Genomic DNA, 24,760 nt, shown 5'->3' on the forward strand with positions numbered 1-24,760 from the left:
GCCAGCTGCTAGGTCAGGGGAGGGAGAGCCCAAGGGACTAACCTTCAACCTCCGCAGGCAGGTGGGTCCCTCTTTGCACAGCTACAGCAATGATGCTGCCCAAGAGGAGGTAGAGGGCAATGCTCAACAGATTCAGCCACCAAATCACCTGCATGGGAAGGAGAACGGGTGGGTGAGAGGAGAGCCCCCCAAGGGTCCAGGCTAAGGGCCCACGCAGGGAGTGTGCAGGGTACTCACCGGGTTGCCGAGGAGATACACACGGAAGTCTGTATCATTGATCCCTGAGAAACGCAGGCCCTGCAGGGCAAAGGACACCCTGCTGATCCAGGGCCCAGTGTATCCCAGCCATGGGTGCTTCGGCAGGGAGGAAGACCAGTTACCTTCCACAGATAGGGGGCCTGGGCAGAAGGCTCAGAAAGTGCCGATTCTATGTGAGCTCTCTGGGAAGGCCGGGTTGAAATCAGGACAGAGAACAGAGCCCTGTCTCCGGCCATCTCATGCCAGGCAAGGCCTTGCCCAGTCACCCCACCTTACCCCCACCAAGTCTCAATGGTCTCTTTTTTGGCCCTGTTTCCTGGGAGCAGCTCCAGCCTCAAGCCCTACCTGATAGTTGATAGGCCAGTGCCAGGGTTTGGACGTGAACTCATTGTCCTTGGGTTTGAGACCATTGTTCCCCTGCAGGAAAACGGCAGAAAAGCAGCTAGTCAAGGCAGAGATCTAGAGGGGTGCCAGAAATGTGGAGTATGTATATTCTCACATATAGCCAGCTGTCAGGAGAAATCTCCATGTCTCTTGCAGAGAAGAATCTGGTGCTTGTTCTCAGTCACTGATCACCTGCTTACAACTGCCTACTTCTCCCAACACACAACCTTCCACTGCCACCACAGACAGTCCATTCAGACCCACTACGCTTGAGAGAAAGAAGAATGACATACACTCATCTTCCAGACCTAGGAGAAGGTTTCAAGAGGACTAGTGGGAGATACAAAATCAGGATGACTTGTGCCCTCCGACTTGTGGTTGAAAGCCAGTTTCAAACACAAAGCCAGACACTCTGATGAGCTCCTGGACTTGGAAAAAGTTACTTTAGTCTAGTGTTTCTCAGCTTTTTTTTTTTTTTTTCTTGTTCCTCTTGGGACTTCTTAGACATTTTTTTCCTAAATGCCTCCCATGACATTTTACCACCACAGCTATATTGTAAATGTGTTTACATACTGGATGACTACGGATGCCTCATACATTATAAAGTTAAGAGTTTTTTGCCCTCCAAGAATCTATTTTACCCCCTGGGGGTGATATTATCCCCATTCAAAATGCACACTTTAGCCTGAAGGACCCAGACTCAGCCCATTTAATCCAGTAACCAAGACTGTCCAACAATCTGCCTCTCTATGCCAAAATCAGGGCTTTTCAAAAATCAGAAGGAAAAGATCAGGACCCTGGATACTAAGCTCCAAGACTGGTGTCATCCTGATTATCAGAACACATTGAGAAGGCACTTCCCAAGAACAGGAGTAAGGTGCTATGAGTTGGGTCAGGGCTTCTCTAATGAAGGGCCTCAGAACGAAGAATGAATCATCCTGGGCCCCAGAGGAGCTGCTAAGGAAAATCAATTCCTTCAAACCAGTGTAGTTCAGTCCCGGGCTCGGGGATTCCAGCCAGAGTTATAAACAACCAGAGGCATCTTGTTGATTGCATTAATCTCAGAAATCCAGCGCCTTTACTAATCCAAGAAATGCAAGGAAGGAAAAGTATATACCCATTACAAGCCTATGCATTTATACATAATTCTCTATGCTTAAAATCTAAAGTGGGCTCGTTCCAGCTGACCTCAGGAGACAAGGCAGCCTTTTCTGCACAGAATTCAGACCCTCCATTCAGTGGGCAGAAGAGCCCTATCCCATGCAGTTTCTGTCGTCTGGACTATTTTGATCACTCTTCCCTGACTCTATATTGGTTGAATAAGAAAGTTCCCTGATGCACTTTTACTCTATGGCTCTACCTCTTAGATAATGAAAGAAAAAAACGAGGCTATTTAGACTTAAGTCTTAAAATTCTACCCAAGACACAGAATGATATTTTGACTGACAGGCACGAATTCAAATAGCTATGTCATCAGGCCACAGTGACAGTTACAAGCAGGGAGTCAGAGAAGAAGTGACCTGGAGATCACTTAATGTCAAGTCATCACCTCTAAATGTACAGAAAGGACATAAAATTTGAATTTTTAAAATCTAATCTGGTGAAATAAGTCAACTATATTTACTGAGTACTGCTTACATAATCACTTCCAGGAAAGTCCACTTGACAGCAACTCAGCAGGGGAAAATAACCACTACACCTCCCTGTGACACTGTGGGTGGAGTGATAATCACACACCTCCCTGTGACACTGTAGGTGGAGTGATAATCACATACCTGGCTAGAGATATAGGGATTCTTAAACATCGTTCCTGCAGGACATTAGCTTTCCATAAACCAGAGGAAAAGCAAAGGGTTTCTCTACTGAACAGGGGAGACATTAAGCTAGTGGTAGAACTTTCTCAATTTAAAAATCTCTCTCGGGCAGCCCCAGGGGCTCAGCGGTTTAGTGATGCCTTCAGTCCAGGGCGTGATCCTGGAGACCCGGGATCAAGTTCCACATCGGGCTTCCTGCATGGAGCCTGCTTCTCCCTCTGCCTGTGTCTCTGCCTCTCTCTCTATGTCTCTCATGAATAAATAAATAAAATCTTAAAATTTAAAAAGAAAATCTCTCTCAATTGTTTTTTACACCTTTGAGGCTAGGACTGCTGTGAGAGACTAATGATGGAGAGTACAAACAATGAGTCTTACAAAAACTGCAAAAGACTCAACCATGCTCCTAAACAGTTCCCGTGTCTAGGAACATGAGTGGGCACTTTCTGCTATAGACAAACAACATGCTCAGATCAGCTATTCATCTTAATTCATTCTAGTTTCATATAATGGAATGAACTATCAATTTCTCAAGATCTTCAACCAAGAGCACTCTGGTTTTCAGGGACTCTGCCATTTGAACAGATTTGAGAATCACTTAGAAGCAGAAGAATGTAGGGGCACCTGGGTGGCTCAGCCAGTTAAGTGTCTGCCCTTGGCTCAGGTCATTGATCCTGGGGTCCTGGGATCCAGCCCCACATCAGGATCCCTGCTCAGCGGAGAGAGTCTGTTTCTCCCTCTGCCTCCCTCCACTTATGTTCTCTTTCTTGCTCACACACTCTCTCTCTCAAAAAAATAAAATCTTAAAAAAAAAAAGACAAAGCGGAAGAGTATAGAGGTAACCAGCACTGACTCTGAAAGCCTGCCAGCCTGGCTTTGAAGCCTGGATCCACCTCTTTCATTTAGTTCTGTGACCCTGGGCAAATTCTTTAACCTCTCTGTGCCTTGATTCCCTCATCTCGAAAGTAGGGACAATAGTCTCCGTAGAATAGTGATAACTATGGAATAATAGTACAGTACAAAAAAATAGTACAGTACAGTGCTTAGAGGCATCTGACACATAAGAGCTACATTAGTGTGCATTGGTATCTGCTGTCATCACCATCATTACCATCGTCATTGTCATCATCATCACCACGACCATTCTGTGATAAAGGAAATGCCTTTGAAGACCCAGTAATCCAGGAGTGAAGGCCCTTTCAAAGTCCTCCACCAGGGGACAGTGGATCTATACCATGGCTATTGATCTATGATGCAAATTTGTGGATGGCCAAGAGCTCATGGAGAAGCCTTCAAATAAGAGGGGGCCACAGTACCCGGATCATCACCATGTGGGATTCCAGCAAGATTTCAGGAAAAGTGGGCTGTAGCACATCCAAGCTGATGTTTGGCACTAGACAAAGAAACGACAGAGAAGAAAACCTCAGTGACATGCACATTCTCACAGCTGTCCATAGTACCAAGACTGCACCTGGGAGTCCGAGTATAGATTTCCTGATGCACTGGCTTACAAGTAGAGAAAAGTGCTGAGGAGACAGAAGAAAGCCTGGTCCAATCCTCGATTACCCCTTCAGTTTGTGCAAATCACTTATCAGGCATTTGGAGAGATACAAAGGCAGCAGGAGATGAACCCTGTCCTCAGTGCTGCCACTGCTCTTGGCACCATCATCCTTCAGTGTGGAACAGGCTCAAATGCTGCTCTCCCTGCTAGGCTGGTCTGTGAGGACAGGGACCAAGTCCACCTCATTCACTAGTGTTCCCTGGGGCCCCGAGGCTTCCCACTGGACCCACTAAAGAGTGGTTTAATTAGTTAATTAATTAGCTGGTTGGTTAAATTAGGTAGTAAGAAGAATAAGCTGGGAAGCACGGAGAAAGGAAATGAAGCAGTAGCTGGAAAGGGGTGGTTGAGGAGGACAAATGGTGAATCTAAAGACTACAGAGTTGAAGATGACACTGATGTAGAGAGGTCAAATCGGAGCCTGGGAGTATAGATGTGGGGCTCAGATCAAGGGCCAGGGCTTTCTGTAAAAGTGTGGGCTGGTTGTGGGGAGGGGAGAGCCCTACACAGGGGTGTAAAGGGAGAGCACTAGCCTGCTCTAAGCCTTGAGGGTGGGAGGTGTCCACGGTGCATGGTACAGAAAAGCCCAGAAGGAGATGAGACAGAGCAACAGGCACCACAGGCAGCAGGGAAAAGTGTCAAATCCAGCCAGAGGCAAGGGAAATGAGAAGAGATTAGCTCTGGCCCACAGCAAGGTCACTGGTCACTTCAGGGGTAGTTTAAGGAGGATGGGAAGTTTACATGGATGGGAAGGAAAAGGAGCCACCTATTGAGACACACTTAGGAAGACTCGAGGTTCAAAAAAGGCAGGAAATGGCAACAATGAGATAAAGTGGCAACAGAATCTATGAAAGTTGATTTTTCTAAGACAAGAGTTACTTGTAAATGTTTCCAGGAAGTAATCTCACTCACATTTGGGATTGATATGGTCCTCCACATTCCAGATAGAGTTGAGGGTTTCCTTCAGGTATGGGGTACAAGTAACTTCCAACTGTTCCCAGCCCCTGTGAAAAGCCGTCACAGAGGTCTCAGAAGATGTGAAACTCACCAGAGACTTGCATGTCGAATCTCTTAAAATTCATAGAACACAGAGGCCATGCTTTTTTCAACTTTACTCTTTTATATTCCATAACCATCCTAGGAGGAGTCTAGCAAAGAGTATTCTTATTTTAGAAAGGCCCAGAGTATTTAGAAGGTCCAGCCAGATGAACAACTATTCTGCTCAACTATCAGAAGCCATAAAATACCAAAGAACTCTGGAGTTCTATGCTCTATAACACACCCGATGCTTTTTCTCACTTCATCTGCCACTAAAAATATGAAAACATGAGGTGTACACTGACAACTGGGAAATAGAAGCTTCTGGTATACTCCTTGTAGTATGAAAGGAAAAGCATGAGCCTCAATTGGGACACTGAAACCCCAGACACTCACCACTTGGGCAGGACCTTTCCCGAGGAGCCCAGGACACAACCTGTGACCAGATGGATAAGGCGAATTCGACTTCTCAGCACCTTGATCCGGTTTCCAAATTTTCTGTTTATAACCTCAATCCGCCAGAAATCATTTGAGTCTCCTGTCCCGTTCTGCCACATAAATCAAGGAAAAAATAGAATGAAAATAAGAGGACTTTAGAGAAGATCTATGGGGAGAGGGAGATGGCCACCCTTTCAGACGCCACCATGTTACTAAACGGGCCTCAATGGATGAGATGGGAAAGGGAACAAGAGGGCAACAGAAACATCCCAAGTGATGGACATTCCCCCAGAGCTCACTATCACAACCAAGAAAAGTACTGTAACTCCTGCAGCCTGCAGTCCAATTTTTTACTTCATAGGACTTTAAATTCTAAACGTATGTGGGGTTTTTTTGTGTTTTGTGTGTGTGTGTGTGTGTGTGTGTGTGTTTTGTTGTTGTTGTTTTTTAAAGATTTTATTTATTTACTAGTGAGAGACACGGGGGGGTGGGGGTGGGGGAGGCGGCAGAGACATAGGCAGAGGGAGAAGCAGGCTCCATGCAGGGAACCTGATGTGGGACTCGATCCCATGACTCAGGATCACGCCCTGGGCTAAAGGCAGACGCTCAACCACTGAGCCACCCAGGCGTCCCTAAACGTATGTTTCTGCTCTGAAACCAAACTCAAGACATTACCTTGAGCCAAAAGAAATAGACTTTGGCCATTTGTACCCATTACTTGGCCATGTGGACACTCACTCACCTAAGCCAGAAAGGTCTGGCTTGGAGATTGTATTTTGAAAATTAACACACTTGTGTCTAATTCTCCTCAGAAGATGCCCACAAGGAAAAGATGAGCTGTCGCTCTAGTACTGTGGGATGAGCAAACAGAAGGAAGGCTGGGAAGTCCACCTTAAGGAGCCCATAGCTTTACTGATGCACCAAAACCCCTGCAAGGGAATGTAAGATAGTCCAAAGTCTAGCTGCCCACTAGTTGTTTTGTTTCCAAATGACTCCCCAAGCCAGAAGTACTCCTAGAGTTTCTTCTATTAACTGCATCATCCCAAGGTAGTAGAAGATCTCAAAGCAATGTGGCTAACCTCCCCCTGCAGAATAGGGAAGTAATCCTTAAAAACAGCCAATAAGGATTTGGGATCTGGCAAAGAATAAACTTTCATATTCACCTACGATCATTTTGCGGGTCCATGGCTTCGATGTCCAATGTGATTTAAAAAGGGACCCAAATAGTATTCATATGTGACATTTATTGAGTGTCAGAACATAAAAATGGCATGGTTATTATGGAAGGAGAGAGATGGAAACAAATAGACTCATAGGTTGCTTTTCCCACAGCAAGTCTAGCAAAGAAGTTCCCAGTGTTACTAGAGTCCCATTCTCCATGCAACCCATCATCCTTAGGAACATTCCAGAATTCCAAGGAAGATGTTTTCTGTCACATGGCTCTGAACCAGGCCTCACAATATTTTTACATCCTGCTCACTCTCTAGTTGCTCACTTACTATGCCATAGCCAGTGACCTGATAGTGCTTCCGGGTCAGGGGGGCCTCATGATAGTGACTGTGTAGGTTCCGAGAAGTCCTAGAAGTTAAAAGAGAGAGAGAAACACCATTATCCTGGAGAAAAGAGACGTGCAACATCTCCTCTTTTACTGAGGATGTTCAGAGTAATCTGTTAGTGCAAGAAAATTAGAATTTGAACTATGAAATCAAATGTATCAGGATTATCTTGCCTATTTACTCACAAAATATATCCAGAGAGTCAGAGGATTGGCCAAAGCAGCAGGGACAGATGGGAGGAGTCCTGGACTATGCCAAGAAAGGGGTTAACTTCAGGAGTCGGGGATGACTTACCACATTTGGTGGCTTTGAAGCACTTAGCTTGCCTGACTCATGAGGCAGCTTTGGGGATAAGAAATTAAGACTTATAATCTACACATGCCTGAGCCATGTAAGCCTCCTCCCTCCTGTTTAACTCTTTCTGCCCTCATTACCAGTCTTACAAAGTGGAGATCTATGGGGGAAGGGGGGATTCTTTTGGCTTTTATTTACTTTGTACGTTTTATAACAGTTCTTACTTTTACCCACAATAAGAAGTAAGTGTTCAATATAAAAATTCTGGGAATTTCCAAAAATAGAAATGTCCTGATTTTTTAAAAAAAAAACTATACTTGATGATTCTAGTACACAAAGGCTGCAAGGCTGCTTCTGACATCTATCATTCCTGTTTGCTCTTGCACATGGTGCCCTATTTCCTTGTATGCTTAGTTACTTTTATATGTATTATTCACTGTCACTGAAAAACTACTTGAGGGAATGAATAGCAATGTCTTTCCCAAAGAGGATTTACATTTGCTTTTAGCCAGGCACCTAGGAGATATTACCAAGCTAGGATTATGTTCATTTAAATTCATGGCCTAAAGATTTTGAGACCATTCAGATGAAATTAATTTGGGCCACAAATCCATGTGAGGATCAACTGGTAGTTACAACTTTTCAGGAACCAGAGATACCCCCTCCTCACACCGCTCCCCCTGATCAAGCCCTTTGGGGTTTCAGGTTTGGGGGAAGGATCACTTAATAAATTTACCACTTTGGGCATGCCTAGAGCTTTGAATTCACAACTCTTTCCCTCAAGGGGCAGTCAAAACCAAAGACTGAAACTCAAGATTGTGGGATCAAAGCAGAAGTCGCTGCAGCATCCTACTCATTTCTCTGGATTCACACACACACACCCCACCCCCGCTCCTTCACTTAAATTTTGGCCTAGTAACTCTCTACTGTCTTGTTAGCTCTTTGATGCTTTAGATGTTCTCATATTATTCCAGAATTATTTGTTATTTTTAGTAAAAACATCACTTAAATACACCAGCTTGCCATAATCTCAGAAACAGATTTTTATATCTTCCTAAAGGCAGCTGCTTGAGAAGCTTTGGGTAACTCAAAAATTTTTTTTCCTCTAGAGAAAGGAAAACTGAGCAGTACCTTCAAAGTTCAAAGCCCCCCAAAGCCAAAATAGACAGACAAAACTGACTTATCTCACCAGACTTCATAAAATGGATCTCCTATTCTAGCACAGCAGCCTTGTTCTATTTATTAAAGCCTCATTCAAATCTGACTTTTGTTTATTTCCAGCTTAGAAGAACTCCTTACCTTTGGCACCCATACCCTCACTCATCCCAGACAGCAAATTTACTTACTCTTTGTGTTCTAGCCGAACGATGTCTCCATGTCGTACAAACTCCACTGGGATTGAAGGATCCAAGGGATCTGCCAAAAAGAAACAAGCATTGATATCTGAAATTATTCACTCATTAGGCAGGTATGAATTGAGGGCCTACGAGAAAAAGTTATAATATAATACTGTAGGCACTAGAGGTACATACAGAGTGCTGGGCAAACAAAGAGAAAGGCCCCTCATTGTCTCAGAGAAGGGTGTCTCAGAGATATGCCTGAAAAGACTCTTTAAGGAGGGGAGAGTTTTGTCAGGTCAACAAATGGGGCACAGTTGTATGAAAGAACAAAACACATCCGATTGATGGCAAATGATTTCATATGAGTGGGTGGGGCAGGACAGACCGTGGGAATAGATGAAGGTATGAACAAGTAGGGCCAGACACTGGATGCCAAGCTAGGAAATGTGGTCTTTATCTGACAGGCACAGGAGCCTCCACAGGAGGGTTAAGTCAGGAAGTCAAAGAATAAGATTTTCCTTTTAGTAGTAAAAATACAGTCTTCTAAAAATTAAGTCCATGTAAATGACCACATGCCCAGCTGTCCTCAGAGTCCAATGTTAAACCCTGCAAATTCTGGTCAGTCATTATCTTGTCTCTGGCAACAAACTTGCTAAGTGTGAGGCAAAGAAAATGATGAAGTGACAAAGAAAGGGACCACATGATCTAGAAACCAAGTTGATCAGGTCTGGCAAGGCAATAACAATGGAAAAGGAGATGGCAGCAAATCAGGAATACAAAAGGATCTTTGCAAACTTCTCCCCAACAGTGAGACACTAACACTCTGGTCAGGAAAGAGAAATGAGCCAGAACAAATCACTAGCTCTTAAGAGAATCAGAGAACTCAAGTGTAGAAATGACCATTCCTATGTGGACTTTAAGATCTTTGAAGATTAGTCAGCAAGGTGACAAATCAAATGAAGTTTCATTTCACATGGAGGTGGCAGAAAGGGGCGTTTGTAGCCATCAAGAACACAAAGACCTAAATAAATAAAATCACAAATCAGAGAGAAGTAGCAATCAACTGCATAAATACAATCAACCATAAGAGAATCTTATGAAAAACTATATGCCAATAAATTGGACAACCTAGAAAAATGGATAAATTTCTAGAAATATATAAACTACCAAAAGAACACAAACCTTTATAGTCTATATGGCTCCCACTTTCCAAAGTGCTTGTAGCACTCTTCCTTCACACAGAGCCTCAGTTCCTTGGGGGGAAATGCAACCACCCTAACCTAGAAGCCACATTGAATAACAGATCAAAGGTGTTCAAAGATTTGGTCCATGCCTATATAACTTTAGAGGTAAGTCTTGTCTCATAACTCCTCACTATGACAGGCCATTATGTTTGTTCTGTTGGATAAAATAATCAATACTGGTATCATAAAGGTATAGAAACAGACTCTGACCAATGGTGTCCTAACATATATTACTGAGGATTAGGAGGCAAAGCCAGTGGTTGTGTACATTTCTAGTCTCAAGACCATAGCCACAAGAGGTGGGGAAAGAAACAAAAAAGGTGAATTTAGATGAATAGCTACCCACTGCCATGCAAAGGCTCAGGAGCAGCTGATTCAAGATAGGCTGAGAACCAGGTGGGGTTTACTGAATCCCTATGACACAGGACAATCAGCAGGGGCTCAGAGGTGAGCAAGAAATGCCCTCTGTCCTCTTCTCAGCTGCAGCAGAAGGTACAGCCTGCAGGTAGCTACCTCCCTGACCAAAGAAAGATCTTGATATAGCCCATGTCATAAAGTCCTGAGAGCCCAGTAAGTGTGCTTCAGAGCAGCTTTGCCCAGGCCAATCAGGAGCAGACCAGCAGATGTTGAGTGAGGGCTCAAGTACCAGGCTAGACAAGCCCAGCCATAAGCCCCGAAATCTACAATTGACTGGTCCAGTCCTGGGATGACCAATGGGTACCAATACTCTATCACATCAGGACAACTTGAGCTGTACTATATGCTGGGGTCTGCAAGGCTAAGCGCTCTCATTAGAAATGAGAGCAGCCACTGTGTACCCTCAACTGGGGGACTCAACCAGGCCCTGGCAGCATGTACAGGTAACCAGTCTGGATTAAGTTTGAACCTTGGCCCTTCTCTCTAGCTTCAACATGACAGCTATTAAGAGTGAGATCTTATCTGTCTTGCTCACTGTTTATCTCCTATGTTGACAACAGTGCTTGGAACATAGTAGGTGCTCAATAAATAGCTGTTGAAAGGATAAGTGAGATCAATGAAGGTATTGCCAAAGAATGCTCAGGAACGCCCATCTCTGTACCATTTGAAGGCATGGGAAATGTTAAAAATGGCTCAGAGTAAGCAATAATGCAAGAAACATCAGTTCTCTACCACATTACCTGCATTTGTATTATGTTTCTTAATAATCCACAGGTTGTTGTAGTCCTTGTGCAAATAGGTGGTGACCTGGGATGGGGAGTGGAGAAGGTGGGAGGGAGAATACCATCAATATCAGCACAGTCACAGGACAATCAACAGCAAACCAACATTGCTTAAGCCTCTTTCAGAATCCCTAGCCACCAACCGGAGGGGTCATGTTTCCCAGTGGGGTTCAGGAGTAGCACTGGTGAGATTCCCTCCTTCTATCTACATTTAGAGGGTTCTCCCACAAGAGCCTTTTTGATTTGTATCTTTGTATTTTTCTACATCTTATCTTTAAGATTTCAGACTCCAGGCACTCCAGGCTCAGTTGGTTAAGTGGCTGTCTTTAGCTCAGGTCATAATCACAGGGTCCTAGGAAGCAGTGAGCCTGCTTCTCTCTCTGCCTATCCCCCCTGCTGATGATCTCTCTCTCTCTCTCAAATAAATAAATAAAATTTTCAAGAAAATAAAAAGATTTTATTTATTTGGAGAGACAGAGTGTGCGTGAGCACACAGAGCACAGGAGCAGAGGGGCAGAGGGAGAAGCAGAGGGAGAAGCAGAGGGAGAAGCAGAGGGAGAAGCAGAGGGAGAAGCAGACTCCTGGCTGAGCAGGGAGCCTGAGACAAGGCTCGATCCCAAGACCTGGAGATCACAACCTGAGCCAACGGCAAGTACTTAGCCAACCGACTGAGCCACCCAGGGGCCCCAGTGAATAAAATCTTTAAAAAAAAAAAAAGTTCCAGCCTCCTAGAGGAGGAACTATGATATCTTATGTAACACAGTCTCCAGCACACAAAGAGGATTTAGTGCTCTTTAAGAAGTAATTAAGACCATGCCTCAAACTTTCTAAATGAAAAATTCATGTTATATTTTCTGGAATGTTGCCATATGAAACTGAAAAGTTCCATAAGTATCTCATCCTAGAAGCCTGAAGTTTTAGCCCATAACTGTTTTATAGATACTGATTTTTTAAAAATTAAATGTGTGTGCATGTGAACATGCATGTAATGCTGTGACAAATCTAACAGCAAAAACTTGGAAACAGTCTAAATGTCCAATAAGAAGGAACCACTAACACAATAATACATCCACAGGAGAGAATATTACACAGCCACAGAAAATGTTTCTGAGCATTTTTTACCAGCATAGAAAAAGGCTTATAAAATGCTGATGCTGAAAATGGCTGCCATTTATCACCATGTACCATTCTACATACTGGGCAAGTCTTATCTTTATGCCATAGGCACTATGGTTATCCTCACCTTAGGACACTAAGGTTTAGTAATTTGCTCAAAGTCATCATAGTCTATCAGTGGAGAGACAGGATTCAAACCAAGGCAACCAACTCCAATGCTCCCAGGATAGAGACTAAACACATACAATTATGCCAATTATATAAACAAGAACATAAATATCCAGAAACAACAGAAATATCCAAAGTGAGTTTTTGTAACTCCAATTGGACAAAACATGACTGATTTACTTGCAAAGAAATTTAGAATTAGCATTTGGGGAAAAAGTTATGTATGTATTATGGCTACTTTTACTTTCTTAGAAAGAAAAATCAGGAATCACAGTATTAAGAATATATAAGAAACTGGGATGCCTGAGTAGCTCAGCTGGTTACGTGTTAGACCCTTGGTTTTAGCTCAGGTCTTGATCCTAAGGGTTGTGAGTTTGGCCCTATACTGGGATCTACGCTGGGCATGGAGCCTACTTAAAAATGAATGAATGAATGAATGAATGAATGATAGATAGATAGATAGATGATAGATAGATAGATAGGTTGATTTTGGCAGCCATAGAGAAATTAAGTCCATACTCCTAAACAAAAGTATACAGTATACAGAGTATACTAGCTGTATACTGTATACAAAGTATACAGAGTGCACTAGCTTAGATTTGTTTAAAGATCTTAAGATCTTATGGTGCTCGTGTGTGTACTCTGTGTATTTTTTTAAACAAAAATCACTATTAAAATTCATATAAGAAAAATGACTTCCTTACTATGAATATAGTCCATGGTCTCTTTCTCCCATTGGAACATTTGTCTTTACAACAGATTTTTTTTTTTATAACACAAGGTCTCCTAGAAACACTAGTAACCTATAACAACAGAATGTTGTACATCAAACTATGTGGATAAACACTGATCTTCTGGAATTACATGTAGCTTTTGTGTTTTTTTGTTTGTTTTTTGGGGGGCTTTTTGTTGTTCTTTTGTTTTTATTTTTCTATGTTTTCCAATTTTATTTTATAAATGTTACAGTTTAAAAATATTAAAAGTGGACACTTCAAGTTGTTGACAAGAGGCTGAGGGCCAGGGCAGTGAGGGCCACTAGAGGTGGCTTACTCCAATTCCCTGGTTGGCAAATGAAGAAACCCACTGAAAAAGGCTCAGTGTGATTCAGCCATGAGAGCCCAGACTCTTCCATGCCTTGGCCCCACATGCTCTCCCTACACACCATCATGACCTCACACCTCTACACATGGGCTGCTAAGTGTGTAACACTAGGACTAGTGTAACAGGGTCCTCGTCTCCTTTTGCACAGTGTAAACATTCTTGGCCACCACGTCTGTAACTACCTTCTGCATGACAGCTGCAGCTTTCCACAGAAAGGCTAGCTGTGATTTTCTGCCCTGGCTATACATTACAGAGAGCTTCAAAACAAAATAGAAAGGCACAATGCATGGGCTCCATCCTAGATCAATGAAGTTAGAGCCACTGTGTGGTGCCCAGGCATTAGAACATTTTAAAAGCTCTTCAGTGGGTTCTAAGTGGTAGAGACAAATGGAGAATCAAGAATGGGAAACTGATACTAAAACCCAACACCTTGGGCCAACTTTCTGATCAACATAAACTAGTAAATAAGGACATAATAATGATGAATTTTGAGAAGGAAAACTTTTTTGCAAAAAAATCCAGTCATTTTGCAAGAAGAGAAACAATGACTCCAAGCTTCTCAGCACAACAGCCTGCCCTGCAGCCTGTACGCCTCGCCTCGCCTCGCCTCGCCTCTCCTCTCCTCCCCTCTCCTCTCTGTTATGGTGGCTGAGAATTGGGGCCTCATCATTTCTTAGAAGTGATGCCAATTAGTTATGAGGCCCCGTTTACTGTCATTTAAAGGCCTCTTTCTTAGCCCTCACCTTCTCTGAGGCCTTTGCAGCACCTAGACTGCAGACCTCCTCCTCCTGGGGATGCTGTCTGCCCTGAGCTCTCTTCCCACCTCCCTGTCCCCGTCCTCCTTCTCAGCCTCTTCTACTGGCACCCCCAGAGTACTTTACCAGTGCCTAAGTGTTGCTACCCCCTAGGGCTCTTTCGCTGGCTCTCCTCCTTCTGCACACCCTTTCTGGGCAATGCCACCCATCCCACTGTAGCATGTCACCCATATGCTACCCACTCAGATCTCCTTGAGATAAGCCCCAAACCTAAAATACACAAAGAAAACTCTCTCATCTCCAGAGCTGCTATTCTTCCTCCATTTCTGACTATGGTCAAACAGTATTATCACACATACAGCCTTAGATAGAGCTCACCCCTGCCAGCTACCAGTGATGGGGCCCTGACACTGACCTGTAAAGTGCTTCCTGAATCAATTCTCACCTCTATCCACAGTCTTTACCTCTATTCACCATCCTCTGTCATGATTATTGCCTCCTAACTGGTTCCTTGCCTCTAGTCTGCCCCTCCTTTCAATCTATCACCCTTCTGCTGGAGTTATCTTTCTAACCTAAAAATGTAATCACATCTTATCGTGTCTTAATAAATCTCAATGCCTCACCAGCATCCACAGAACAAAGTCAAATTTACTGTAACATGGAAGGCCTCTGCACAACCTGGCCTCTCCAACCTCTCCAACATTCAGCTTCTCCCTCTTAGGCACTGTCCATCACAGCCACACCCAGCATGCGTAGACATGGACACAGGCACACCGTTGCTCACTCACTCAGGTAATACCTATGGTTAATCCCCCAGTCAACACATGTATTACCCTCATACTTTTAATCTGCACAACAACTCTATGATGGAGAAAGGCACCATTTATTTTCCCCAACTTAAAGAGGAAGATACTGGAGCAGAAAAAGGTCAAGTAACATGTTCAAAGTCACACGTCAGAGGAACCAGGATTCAAACCCAGATAATCTAGTCTGGTTTCCAGGTCTGTGTTTGCAGCCACAAGACTTGACCATCATCCATGTCGTGTCAGGCACCACGCCGGACATTCAAGCCTTTCAAGAGCTAGCAATTAAGTAGCAAAGACACAGGAGGAAGTTAGTTCTCACAATTCAGTGTGAAAAGGGTTACCGCATAGGCTCACAAAGTGTGCCAGGCAAGCCTCTCATGCAAGAGGCACCTCCCCCAATATCGAGTACAGGTGGGTTATGATGATCAGAGGGAATGCTTGCACTGAAGCCTAAAGAAGCTGGAGTTAGCCAAAGGAAAGAGGAGAGGGTGCAGGAGGAAGAATGTTTCAAGCAGAGAAAACAGCACAAGTAAAGGACGAGGGCAACAAAGAGAAGAGTGGGCTCCGTCCCGGCATAGCCTGGTGTTGCTGCAGTACGAGAGGCTCACTGACCTGCTGCTGGCGGGCGCCAATGCCCTCGGGGTAGAGGTGCCTGTGGGAGTGGAGATAGCCAATGGCCATCCGCAGGTTCTTCACAGTGATCACAGAGCCATAGGCCAGATCTAGGAGAAGGAAGACAGTGGAAGGTGTGAGCTGGCACAAGGCTAGTGGCTGCCCTGGACTGGGAGGGGCCTCTGAACCACAGGACTCACTAAGCCTCTCACAGACTGCACTGGGCCCAGGTCCACCTAAAGCGAGACACAGAGGTGCCTTCTCCCACAGCATCAACTCAAGTGGGAGGTCACTACAGGGTCTCCCTTCCTTCCTCAGGACTTCAGAAGAAGCTGGTATTAATAGTGGTATTATCAAAGCTCTATATATAATAGCAAGAGATTAGAAACAGTTTGTCCTTCAAAGTCTATATATACATTAAACAGAATAAAGAAAGCATTCCCTATCTTACCTAGAATATTCTTCAAGATAGATACAACCTTATGATACACCATTAAGATAAATTTCACTTTTGTGAAATCCACTTGTGCTTTTTGAATCCAATACTATATAAAATAACTGTTCAATGGTGTTTGGGTTTTATTTTTTTAATTCTGAATTAAAGAAAAAAAGAATAAAGAGTTTACCCAAGAATACCCACCCTGTCGGCCCTATATAACTACAAAGTCTCTTTCCCTCCTTAATGTCCCTCTTCTCAGTTCCCTGTAACCTGCCTGTCTGCCATTCCCCAGCCCACTGAGATAGGTCTCGCTCCATCAGTGATAGGCTACCCAGGTCTTCCTTTGCTCGTTCATTTGGTCAACAGATCCTACCAATTACATGGTGGATCCAAAGATAGAGGAGGTCTGGCTGTGGCCCTGGGAGAGCCCAGTCTTGGGAAAGATAGTTGCACACACCCATGAGCACAGGACAATGGGCAAATGCTCCAGCAAAGGGGTGACAACATGTGATGTGATGCGAGTCTGGAAGAGAGTAGGATGAATTCTCATGCAAGAGTAAGGAGAGGCTGGCTTGATGGAAGAGATCACAGCTGAGCTACGCCTTTAAATCATGAGAAGGAATTTGCTAAATGCCATAGCTCCATTTTTCTACATTCACATGAAGGCTAGCATATGCAACCCTGTACACTGCTGACCACCTTTGCTTCTGGAAATGCTCTGTTCCCCCTTCTCAACCCACACTCCCTCATGGACTGTCCTCTGCAGCCTTCTTTCCTAATCCGCATTCTTCTATACTCCCCAGTTACCTGACCTCAGCCTTGTTCTCATTCTCTTTCTACAGGTTCCTTAAAGATCACAGCCACTGCCACAGTATCATGTTCCCTCTTAGCTGGCTGATTCCTCCTCTGAAAGCATCAGCTGCAAGCCCGCTGGCCCATTGCATGGATTTCCCCAAGCATTTCAAGGTCAATCTCTCTACAGTAGAACCCAATATCTGTCTCTCTAAACCAACTCTTTTACCTGCTTTCCTATTTCTCATTCTATGCACAGTCTTGGTAGGTCCCCTTTGACCTAGGCACTATGCAAGGCACTGGAGAGACTAGAGGGTGTTGTTGTGCCTCCAAGAAATAATTACTTGGACTCAAGTCCTCAGTGACATCTTTCCTCCTCTCTTTCCAGGTCCAATCTCCCTTGTCCATGCCCATCTGCCCTACTCCTATGGCTGCTACCATGATGCCCTGCTTGAGTCCTCAGAACAACTTTCCAGAAGCTATCCCAGCCTCTAATCCCATCCCCTTCCTAGCCATCCTGTATTCTGCCATCAGCTCCTCCCTGCTCAAAGGCCTCCACTGAGTCTCCACTGCCTGTTTAATGAAGTCAAACACCTCACTCAAATGTTTCAATTCCTCATAATCTGGGCCCAACCTACCCATTCTTCCAGGGCCTGACTCCATAGCCTCTCACTCTATGTACCTCTGATGCTCTCCAACCCCTTAGCAGAAATGATCTCTTGCACACTTTGATCCACATAGTTCTGTGTTCGCTCTTTATATACTTAACACACACCAGATCCTCTACTCTGCAGGGCGTCCATCTAATGTGGCTAACATGTGCTCACTTATAATCTGTGAGTAAGTGACTGGATGTGAGGGGTACCTGGGTGGTTCAGTCAGTTAAGCATCTACCTTTGGCTCATGTCACGATCCCAGGGTCCTGGGGTCAAGCCCTACGTTGGGCTCTCTGCTCAGCAGGGAGTCTACTTCTCCCTCTCCCTCTATGCTCTTTCTCTCTCAAATAAATAAGTAAAATCTTAAAAAAAAAAAAAAAAAGTGACTGAATGGTGAGTTAGAATATGATGGTGACTGATTACTAGCATCAGAGGGCCTTGTCCTTTCACCAGATTCTCTCTGGTTGCCTTCCCACGCAGCTGACTTGGATGCTTCCAAAGCCACAAAGGAGAAGTTATTCTTTACAGACAGTCCAAGAACTTGTGGCTGAGGGCCACACTTCATGTGATCTAACTGGATCTTTCTCCTAGTTTGTCACCTACAGGCTAAAATAACCCAAGCTATCATACTTGTCTTTTCCAATTCACCTACCTTCGTAAAGGCCAAGAGATACTCACGTTCGGGGATGGAAGCATTGTGAAGGTTGTTGCCTGAAAGCCGGGCCTGGAAGGCAGAACTGAAGAAGCCATCGCCAGGACCACTGTGGGGAAAGGAGCAGAAGAGAGACAAGCTCATGGAGAGAAATTCCAATTTCCTGGGAGCCTTGGGAAGAGCCCTGCACAACTAGTTTAAAAGAAGTACAATGGTAGTGGCAGTGTAGTATCATGGGACAGACACAGGTGACAGAGTTGGAGAATTGGGGGTCCAAATCTCAACTCAGCCACTTATTAACTAGGTGACCTTCAGAAGTACCTAACTTTGTTTTGCCTCAATTCCTCATTTATAAATTGGGGATTTAAAAAAATCAAAAGAACTAAAAACTCATAGTAATTAAGTGAGATAATATGTATAAAATGCTGACATTTGATAGCTACTTGTTAAGTGGGATCTGCAGTTAATGTTACTGAGATCATTACCCTCCTCCAAGTGCACACCTTATTCTGGCCCACCTCTGCTAAGCACAGAGACTCTGTTTAAGGATAAGGGGCAGTCTGGCTATTAGGAAATTCTCCTCTTCCTTCAGGCCAGGGGGCTGGCTTTTCTGAGCCCTTTAGATACCCAAAAGATAGAACATAGGAGGAAACAAACAGATAAAACCCATCAGGTCCCTCTAACATCCCAACCACAGACCCAGGAATCACATGGCCCACCTGGGGGGTTGAGAGGCAAGAGGAAGACCAGAGGCAAGAGGCTGGAAAGGCTTTGCTGTACCTTTTGTTCAGCACCATGAAGTGAATGGCATAAGTGGCCGTGTAGAGAGTCAGGGGCAGTGCTATGAGGCACAGTATGCGAGCAGTCAGGTGCTTTCCCACAGTCACCTGCAAACAGAGCCAGTGCGGAGTGTTGAGCATAATTGGGGCTTTATTCTTATACCTTAGATGTGCATTACATGTAACTTTTTATGTATAAGTCAAAATCATCAAAAATTAAAAAGCTAACAGCCAACAAGAAAGAATATGTGGAAACCCTAGTGTTTCCCTAACATTCCACCACCCAGGCACTACAGAGGGTCCAACATGTGCCAGCCCTCTGCTGCCTGTGCAGGCCCTCACCCAGGACCCCTGACCGTCCCTGCATCTTCAGCCTCATCATTCATCAGTCCCCTCTATATCCCAGTCACACTGAGCTCCTGCATGGTCCCCACGCTTCCTGTACTGTGCCAGCTCTACCCATCACATGCTTAAGTGGTCCTCATCTGGATTTCAGGACTCAGCTTCCTCCCAGAAGCCTTCCTGGACCCTTAAACCTGGGCTCATGCCCTCACAGCACTTTTTGATTGGACTGCAATCGCCTGTTTACTTATTTCTGTCTCTCTATTATCTCTGGAAGGCAAGAATTCTTATTTTCTTCATCTACATATTCCACGTTTCACACTTAAAGGGTAGTCTGTCTATATTTTCTGAGCGAATAAATGAACTTATCAAGACTTTGGTTCAGAGGTGATGGAGAAGCACTGTAGCAAAGTGGTTTAGGTCTAGCGTCAGCCTCCTCTAAGTCCAAATCCTACATCTACCTTTTACAACTTGTATGGTCTTGGACCTATTACTACCTCTCTAGGTCTGGACTTCCTCATTTGTAAAGAGAAGGTAATAACTACCTATCTCACAGGACTGTTAGGAGAGGTAAATGAGACAGTGGAGGTGAAGCATTTTGCACAGTGCCTGGCATAAAATCAGCTCCTAGTAAATAATACTTTAATAAAGGCCCTTACTGGTCTCTAAATCTGGAGACTCTGGGTCAGAGAAAGAAAATTGGGAGTTCAGAAAGTCATCTACCCATTTTACCTAAGGTCCCATGCAGTCAGTGTCTGCCATATATTTAGCATGAGCCCAGATGGACAGACTCCCCTGACTGGGTAGTTTGTAGAGCGTTTAAAAAATATCACAGAAACAAATGCCAAAAGAAAATTTCAAGGATGTTAGTTCTTCCTCTCCCTTTAAATTCTCTAGCTGCTGAGCCTGGCCTACTTTCTGCTGTCATGCTGCCTACAGAAAATGGCCAGATCCAGCCTACCTCGGGCCCAGAATATAGCCACTCCACCACCTGCAGCAGAGGCAGAGAAGGGCTACTGGCTCTGCTGAGCAATACCAGGGAGCAAAGACATTTCTACAAGCACTTCGGTTCTCACCACTGAAAGACTGAGGTCTCCAAACAGGTGCCAAAGGTCTGAAATGGTGTTCCACCCCACTTGCAGGATGATAAAGAGGCCAACAAACTTGACCCCTAAAGCACCAGCCAGATTAATGCCAGTCAGGCTGAGCCAGAACCACCAGGGGGCAGAGAAGGGCCTGTAAACCAACAAGACAACAGAGTTCAGTTTGGCAGCTGGAACCAAACTCAAAAACAAGAGCAGCAGTGGGGAAAGGCAGAGGTTCTATGACCCTGAGAAGCTGTGCCTGCCCTCTTTTTTTTTTATTATTTATTTTTTATTGGTGTTCAATTCACTGCCCTCATTCTTGAGAGCTCCTAACTTTAGGAGACCATGGTGTGGCTCTAAGGAGGATATGGTCTCTGAAACTCCCAAAATTACAGGAAGCAGTGTGAGAGTGAGGAGGTTATTTTGGGGGGGGGGGGGGGAGGGGAGGGAAGGGGCTGTAGCCTTCCTGGCTAAGTACAGGGTTCAAAGTAAGCAAGAGGTTTATTCTTCAGTAGTGACCAATCAAGTGGAAGGAAAAGGAAAATCCAGAGAAACTATCAGATTAAGTCAGCCCTCTCCTGGGGTCACCTGTGGACCTTGTAAAAGAAGCAATTATTGAGTGCTTACTATGTGTCAGGAGCTGTTCTGAGCACTTTACACATATAAACTCTTTAACCTTCACTATGACCCCATGGAGGTAGGTCCTATTATTATCCTTTTCTCACACAAGAGGAAACCAAGGTACAGAGAGGGTAGCAGTACAGTTAGCAAGTGGTGGAGCATGGTCCAAATGCTGGCAGTCGGTTCCAAGGTTTGCTATACTTACAGCACCCAGTTCTTGGTGCTGCAATTTTCTCATTGGCTGGCTGCGTCCCCTGCCAGAGTGAAGGCTCCTTAACTATGAGACTTATGTTCCTCTGTACCTCTGGCTCCTAGCACAGTACCGGGCACATAGTTATGTACTCAAGAAGTGGCAGGTGGAAGTGGATGTAGTAGAAGTAGACAATCACCCAAAGCCAGAGAGAGATGGTAGTCACTGGGTCCAGCTTTATTAGCTTAATGTAATTTAATAAGCCTGGCTGTGGTGAAACCAGGCTGACTCCTAGAAAAGCCTAAGCGGAGCCAGCTCTTTCGGTTTGAATAGAATGAATGACTTACTCTACTCTCTCAGAAGCAAAAGGATGATTTGAAAAAGACTATTCTGGAAAAAGACCAGGGCCTCCAGAATAGCTTTAAAACTGACCAGGGCTTGTAGAGATCCTCTTGACTAGAATGGACCACTTAAGACAAACTTTTTTTTTTTTTAAGATTTTATTTATTTATTCATGAGAAACAGAGAGACAGAGTGGTAGAGACACAGGCAGAGGGAGAAGCAGGCTCCATGCAGGGAGCCCGACGTGGGACTCGACCCTGGGTCCCCAGGATCACACCCTGGGCAGAAGGTAGCTCTAAACCGCTGAGCTACCCAGGCTGCCCTTAAGCCAAACTTTATATACATTATTCCCATCATCAGGAAATGAGGGCAGTTCCTGTTGTGGTTCTCTCCTCCTCTAGGACAGAGAGGGCGAAGAATAAACTTATCCTGGGATCCCTAACCAGCACTGGTGCCAAGGGGTGGCTCAGAAGATGGTGGGGTTGGGGGAAAGCATTAGGAAGCCCCCATAATCTCCACAAACCCCTACCCAAGTCCATCCATTATAATATTCTTTAAAAAGATAATTGACATTTTCTTATCTTATGTAAAACAAAAATAAAGGTATCCCCAGAAAACATAACAAAATCTATTTTTCATGGGGTGCCTGGGTGGCTCAGTTGGTTAAGCATACAACTCTTGATTTTGGCTGAGGTCATGATGTCAGGGTCACGGGATCAAGCTTTATGTTGTGCCTGCGCTGAGCATAAAGCCTGCTTGGGATTCTCTCTCTCACTCTGCCTCTGCCCCTCTACCTGTTCACCCGCCCACATGTGCACTCTCTCTCTAAAACAAATAAATAAAATCTATTTTTATGATCTAAAATGGGCAATCTAAGTTTTAAAAAAAAGTATGCTTGCCTTAAATGTAGCTTCAAGACAAGTCCTCTAGGCACCCATCCTGTCCCTGACTATTACAGAAACTCTGGAGTTGCCACAGCTTCTGACCCCCAATGCCCAGTCCCACAAAGATAGTGTTTCTGACCTGTTGGCACAGGAGTTGTACTTGACCATGCTCAGCATGGCAGCCATGATGAAGAACATCAGGATGGGGTCAAGGAGGATATACTGGGACAGAGTGAGGCATCCTGTATCTGAAAAACATGAGCTCAGTGGTCAAAAAGTAGAATCAGAGATGGGCCCCCCAAGAACCAAACACCCTGACAATAAGAAATAGTGTCCCTTATACTTAACTGCATGTAAGCATTTATGTGGTCAAGACCAGATGAGCCACTGAGCTATCAGGGAGGTGGAAGGCCACCATAGCTTTGGGGTACACCCAAGTCCAGGGATAGAAAACTCACACTGCTTTCAGGCCCATGACCCGAGAGAGGCTCACGTCATTCAATCAGATGGAGCAGTCCCGAGACGAGGGCTCTTCATTTCCACCATCAAAAAGGGAGTCCTACCACCCTGCTTAGGTAGCCACAGACTTCCTATACCTAGGATAGAGTCTTAACGTCTAACATGAAGTCCCTGTTGGGAGCTAGTTCTCCACACAGGCACCGAAGTGATTGTTCTTAAAACAACATTGCATTACATCAAGTCCCTTCTTGAAGCCTCCAATGTCTTGCCATCTCACTTAGACTAACCAAGTCCTCAAGACAGCTGTCAAAGCCGGCATGGTCTCCCTCCCTATGCAACCTCATCTCCCAAAACCCTCTGCCTCACACACTCCACTCTGCCCACACTTGGCCTCCTTGCTGTTTCCTGAATCCACCAAATGGGGCCTTGTATCAGGATCACTGCACATGCTGTTCCCTCTGCCTTCACATCCTTTGCTCACTTCTCTGCATGGCTTAATCTGCTTCATTCAAGTCTTGCTCAAGGCCACCCTACCTACAGGAGAATCCCTCCCCATTACTTTCTCCCTTACTCTTCTCTATTTTCTACACTGTACTATGGTTTACATTGTTACATTTCAGACTTAAAATTTACTTGCTTATTTATCATCTGCCCCACTAGCAGGTAAGTGACATGACAGCACAGGGTCTCATCAGCATATCCTTGGAGGCCCAAAAAAGTAACCTGGCACAGAGGAGATGCTTGGAAAAAAGTTGTGGAATGAAAAGAGAAATGCAGGTGATGAATAACTGAAAAGGGAAATTAAAGACACAAGGAAAAAGCCACCAATCCTATAAGGAGGCCCTCTAATCTTGCAAATCTGTCAAAATAAAGCCAGAATCACCCATGAAATACCCACATAACTTGGCCTGGACTTCTTTAAATGTTAAGTTCAATGAGATAATGGATTTACTTTCATAAAACAAGAATAGCATAGGATCAATTTCTACAGATCAACTCTCATTTATGTGTGGGAATTATCCACAGAGATTTAAGTTCCCATTTCCCACTTTGCTATTTCCTGCCACCCAGCTACTTCTGAGACATCTGTCCTTGCATTCAGTTGAAATCAGTTTAAGAAGTACAAATTTCTAGTAACCCGAGAGATCTTGATAGTAACATGAGAGAAGCAGAATTAGAATTGTAAGCCTCCTTCAAATATATGCACACATGCACACACACAAGTTGGTCTTTTTAGTCACACCAAACTTAAATGTGGATAACTTGGAGACAATCATTCCTTGGGATTATGATTATGTATGTGAGCACTCCCCTCTAATAATATAAAGGTTTGCTGCAGGGAACTATTTTTATATGTAAAATCACTGGTGAAGAAACTAAGATTTATAATACATTTACCCAATCTTAAAGGTACTTAAGACTTGGGTCTATGGATAGGATCCTTAAATGTACTGATTTCCAACTACACTCATAATGTGGCAGTCAATTCCCTAAGAAACATGGTATAAGACAACTTACCAAAGGTGAGGAGGGCAGCGGTGAGTAGTGCTGCTGGGAAGGACTTAGACAGCTCCAACACAGTGAGATAGGCAAATGGGACCAGCAAGGAACCAAGGAAAGCACAGAACTATGGAAGGAAAAGAGACACAGTCAAACAGCCAGCTAAGCTAAGCATCAGAGACCTACTTGACTTGGTTCAAACTAATGTTTAAAATGGAGGATCTGGACGCAGGCATGACTCAGTGACCTGAAATCACTTGGAATATCTTATAAATAAGAAAGGGATGGTGTGACAGTGAATCGTCAAATCAAGCCACATTTAGGTCCCCATTGAGCACCAC

General features: G+C 44.3%; 1 protein-coding gene across 1 annotated transcript in view; it reads right to left on the bottom strand.

The window, feature by feature from the left end:
* Positions 1 to 24,760, bottom strand: part of POMT2 (protein O-mannosyltransferase 2) — a 41,939-nt gene that overhangs the window by 2,594 nt on the left and 14,585 nt on the right. The window contains exons 4-18 of the mRNA XM_072839474.1: positions 24,438 to 24,546; positions 22,600 to 22,708; positions 20,415 to 20,574; positions 18,998 to 19,104; positions 18,244 to 18,326; positions 15,679 to 15,788; positions 11,079 to 11,145; positions 8,684 to 8,753; positions 6,987 to 7,065; positions 5,446 to 5,597; positions 4,924 to 5,015; positions 3,770 to 3,846; positions 604 to 675; positions 238 to 297; positions 43 to 148 (exon numbers count right to left, since the gene is read on the bottom strand). Of these exons, the coding sequence (XP_072695575.1) occupies positions 43 to 148; positions 238 to 297; positions 604 to 675; positions 3,770 to 3,846; positions 4,924 to 5,015; positions 5,446 to 5,597; positions 6,987 to 7,065; positions 8,684 to 8,753; positions 11,079 to 11,145; positions 15,679 to 15,788; positions 18,244 to 18,326; positions 18,998 to 19,104; positions 20,415 to 20,574; positions 22,600 to 22,708; positions 24,438 to 24,546 (1,453 nt within the window). The remainder of the gene's footprint in view (positions 1 to 42; positions 149 to 237; positions 298 to 603; positions 676 to 3,769; positions 3,847 to 4,923; positions 5,016 to 5,445; positions 5,598 to 6,986; positions 7,066 to 8,683; positions 8,754 to 11,078; positions 11,146 to 15,678; positions 15,789 to 18,243; positions 18,327 to 18,997; positions 19,105 to 20,414; positions 20,575 to 22,599; positions 22,709 to 24,437; positions 24,547 to 24,760) is intronic.

The sequence above is a fragment of the Canis lupus genome, chromosome 9 (assembly GCF_048164855.1).
Source record: "Canis lupus baileyi chromosome 9, mCanLup2.hap1, whole genome shotgun sequence".
Lineage (NCBI taxonomy): Eukaryota > Metazoa > Chordata > Mammalia > Carnivora > Canidae > Canis > Canis lupus.